At 37.5% G+C, this 3,631-nt stretch overlaps 1 protein-coding gene and 1 pseudogene across 1 annotated transcript; both read right to left on the reverse strand.

Moving 5' to 3' along the window:
* Positions 1–390: 390 nt before the first annotated feature.
* Positions 391–1,143, reverse strand: LOC124635752 (annotated as a pseudogene).
* Positions 1,144–1,311: 168 nt separating this feature from the next.
* LOC124636015 lies at positions 1,312–2,474 on the reverse strand. The gene is made up of 3 exons (XM_047171975.1): positions 2,261–2,474; positions 2,026–2,190; positions 1,312–1,324 (listed from the first exon to the last, which is right to left on the reverse strand). The coding sequence occupies exons 1-3, from the start codon at positions 2,452–2,454 to the stop codon at positions 1,312–1,314; spliced, it is 372 nt and encodes a 123-aa protein (XP_047027931.1). The 5' UTR covers positions 2,455–2,474.
* Positions 2,475–3,631: the final 1,157 nt, after the last annotated feature.

A 3,631-nucleotide genomic window follows, 5' to 3' on the forward strand; every position in this document is an offset into this window, starting at 1 on the left:
AATTATTTATTTTTCGAGTAACACTAGACTGAATGTTGTGAGCTTCATATTGATGATTGACAGTGACAGTTGTCTGTGTCATTTCAATCTGTCAGTAGTGTGAATGTCGATGGAGCTCGCTCTCTTGCTCCTGAGACGTCGCCGGCGCCGGGTGTGCGCACTGACCGAGAAATATTAAGATGGCGGACGAACATCGCCAACACGTGGATTCAAATCCGTTTGAATCTGCGACATATATATATTTTAATACATACTAATAACATACCAATCCAAAATAATATACATACCTACACATTATAAATAAATAATGTTAATAATTTAAATAATATTGTATTGTCTAATCATCGGCTAATTCTTCTACACCCGACATCTCACTGTTATCTGTGTCGTCTTCGTCTGTTTCGCTGTCCGATGAGCTGTCTTCTCCTCCAAGTGATATCACGAATTGTCTCACTTGATCTTCTTGGTGACGATCTTTCTCTCAGAAATCGTTTTCTAATCTCTGCACATGATTGATCTCTTTCTTCCAGTCTTCCACTGTTATTGATTGTATGGCTTCTTTTGTTAATTTCTCTATTTGTCTTTCAGACTGGTCAATGTTTTTGTCTGCCACCCTTTGTTTGACCAGATTCCAAATATATTTGATTGGATTTAAATCGCAGTGGTAGGGTGGCAGACGTACGACTTCGTGCCCATGTTCTTTAAACAAGTCGTCCACAATATGTATATTTTTTTTCTGGCTTGTTTGCTTTGATCAGTTGATATAGCTCGGGTTTCGTCATTTTTGGATTAAAGGTTATGTTCTGACTGGCAAGCCAATTTTGCATCTCGCTCTTCAATGCTGTTTGGTACGGGACTTTTTCTGCCTGTGTCGAGTGGCATGGTGCGTTGTCTATTACAACTATGCCGTTTGGAGGCAAGTTGGGCAATAATTTTGCATTAAGCCACTTAACAAAATTGTTCGTATCCATTTCATCATGGTAATCACCTGTAAGCAAGTAAGTAACACTTTATTTCATACACATAAAAATGTTTACTTAAGAACCTTTGGCTAAATGTGCGCAAAGGCGGCCTTACCTGTCCTACTTTTACATCTGTAGAGTAACTCTGCGCCAGGGACAAAGTCATTTTCGCCACCCGCATGCACGAGAATCCAGCGTTGACCAGGATTCGTATTTTTCATTACACTGGCATCAGAACTGCCAGCACTTTCTCACAGTGTAGTGGGAATGAATCCATGTCTCGTCCAAATACGTGACTGGTTTCTTGTCTGCTCCAAGTTCGTTGTTTTCCTTCATACGCCGCAAGTATCTAGCCCTCCAAGCTGCAATATCGGGTTTTTGGATTAAAACCGACATGACAACGCCGATACATGCGAAGAAGAAAATATAGCGCGCCGAGCCCCAGAACCAGTGCTATAATACTCATCAGTATGGTGATGGTAGAAATGTGAAATCTCACCTCCGGTGCGTGTTATTGGTCCCTCCGGCTGCGTTTTGTACTACAACAGTCTCTTCTTTAGTTTGCGTACCTCCCATTTTTAATAAACACGATTTTCGATATTACATCGTAAACACCACACTGGATTTGACTTGTTGCCACCGCGAACGTAGTCAACGTTATTGAATAATTATAATAATCCATCTTAGCTCGGCTTTACTATGATTGTTTAACAGTCCCTATATGGTACGGCGCCGTCGGTAACGCGATCGCACAGCGATGCGATTATGAATATCTTTAGTTTGTTGAACAAAATCAGCATGCACTATGAAATTTACTTTAAAAATTATGTGTTGATGAATACACTCTTGCATTAAAAATAAAATATCATCTTTAATAGAATTTAAAAATAATTCAGGAGTCTCAAAATCAGCCAGTATCGCACTATCTACTCTGCTCTTGATTTTATAAGTTAGAATTCTTTTTCCAAAAGCAGATTCAATAACTCTAACGTTCGATAAAGAATTATGTGATTTTATAAGATTATTTTGGTGAACATTACTTTTTAAATGATAAACTAAGTACCTTTTCTTGATAAACATATGACAAGTTGGACATTCCACTTGATCGTCGTTACCGATACTGGTTCCTGCAGAGGTAGACGCTTCTTCTTCCGTTCTTGGTTTTTTGATGATCTTGGGTTCTTCGCTGCTCGTTCGCTTCATCCCTCTTCCAAGTTGTAGTGGTTGACTGTTAAAATTATTAAATTTATTAAAACAATGTGTAAATTATGATTGACATTTATGTTAACTTTACTTACTTAAACTGTGTTTCAACCATTGAACATTGATTATACAACTCATCATCATATGATGAATCGAACAGCTCACGGTTCTCCAGTTCTTCACAAACTTTATACAATTCCTGATCTAATTCACTGTTGAACAGTTCCATAGTATCTTCCATGGATGTGGAAAAGAAAGCACTAGTGCATACTTCACTGAAGTTTTCCATCTTTATAGCAAAGTTGAAATTAGGTAACAGAGTAAAAAACAGTTCAGTCTTGACAGACCAACTGATACACAATTTCAAATAATGTCTAATATATAGAAATATTTTAAGTAAACAGAATCACATTAACTAATGATCAGCTGACAACTGAATTACTGACATTGTTAAAAAAGTATTTTTTAACTTTTTCGCTTTCAGCGATTGTCTTTGTAATATTGTATACGAGGGCGTTTGTGCTGTTGCAGCTGCTATCCTTATTATTCTTTACATAATATTTAATCCTCGTGGTAGCATGTTTCCAATGATCAGTAGTTGGAATCTTATGTAGTTTTTTCATATCGTACATTTCAATTTTTATGAGATGTGTCGCTTGGTCTCCGTCGTCAGAATTAGTAGAAATGTATGATACGCCATCTCTAGCAGTTCGCGCCACAGTCGACGATAATAGTTTGTTCAAAGAAATGGTCAATCGCCTGCGATTTCCTTTTTCCACCATCGCATGTGATGAGGGGAGAGTGGCGAGCCTTATTTGTGATCATTTGTAAAAGTTTATTTTTGTTTAAAAAAAGTTCTATCATCCTCCAGTGCAGCCCATAGCGGGCAAAATGAATACACCAGTCGGGCAAAACAAGTAATGTTAACTAATCAAAGCAATCATCACAGAAATAAGACCCTCTTCCAGAATATGACGAGCATGATTCATGGGTCCATTCTCGTCAAACATCACACTGTATCCAACCTTCCAAGGGGGGATATAATATATTGTTCTTTGCATACAGTGCCAAAGAAGTCTCTTTTTTCGTTTTCTTTGCCTTTCGATAGACCTGCTTTGGTACGTGTCTTCCTTTTTTTAACATTTGATGGACCAGGGGAATCGAAAGAAACTTTCTTTTTCGCTACGTCAGCATCATGTTTTTCTTTTTGTGCCATCTTTATAGGCGTGCTCGTTAATATTTCTGATTTTTGTATTTGTATTTTGTATTGTATTACTAGTTTATAAAAGAATAGCACATGTAGGTGGCCACTCCCAGATATTCGATTAAGTGTATTGCTTAGTATGGAGACGCCGCGAGTTATTTGCTGTCGTTTTCCTCTGAGTTGTCTTTATGTCTATCATAGAACATACAAATACTTTCTTCTCTTTCCATGATCTAGACCAAAAAGTTTCAAATATTTCCTG

Source organism: Helicoverpa zea, chromosome 13 (assembly GCF_022581195.2).
Source record: "Helicoverpa zea isolate HzStark_Cry1AcR chromosome 13, ilHelZeax1.1, whole genome shotgun sequence".
NCBI lineage: Eukaryota > Metazoa > Arthropoda > Insecta > Lepidoptera > Noctuidae > Helicoverpa > Helicoverpa zea.

What these genes read in the sequence shown, in the direction of transcription:
- LOC124636015 (XM_047171975.1), bottom strand. Translation starts at nt 2,454, where the DNA reads ATGGAAAACTTCAGTGAAGTATGCACTAGTGCTTTCTTTTCCACATCC. An exon ending in ATGGTTGAAACACAGTTTAA is followed by an intron (nt 2,191 to 2,260) that starts GTAAGTAAAGTT and finishes TAATTTTAACAG; the next exon opens with TCAACCACTACAACTTGGAA.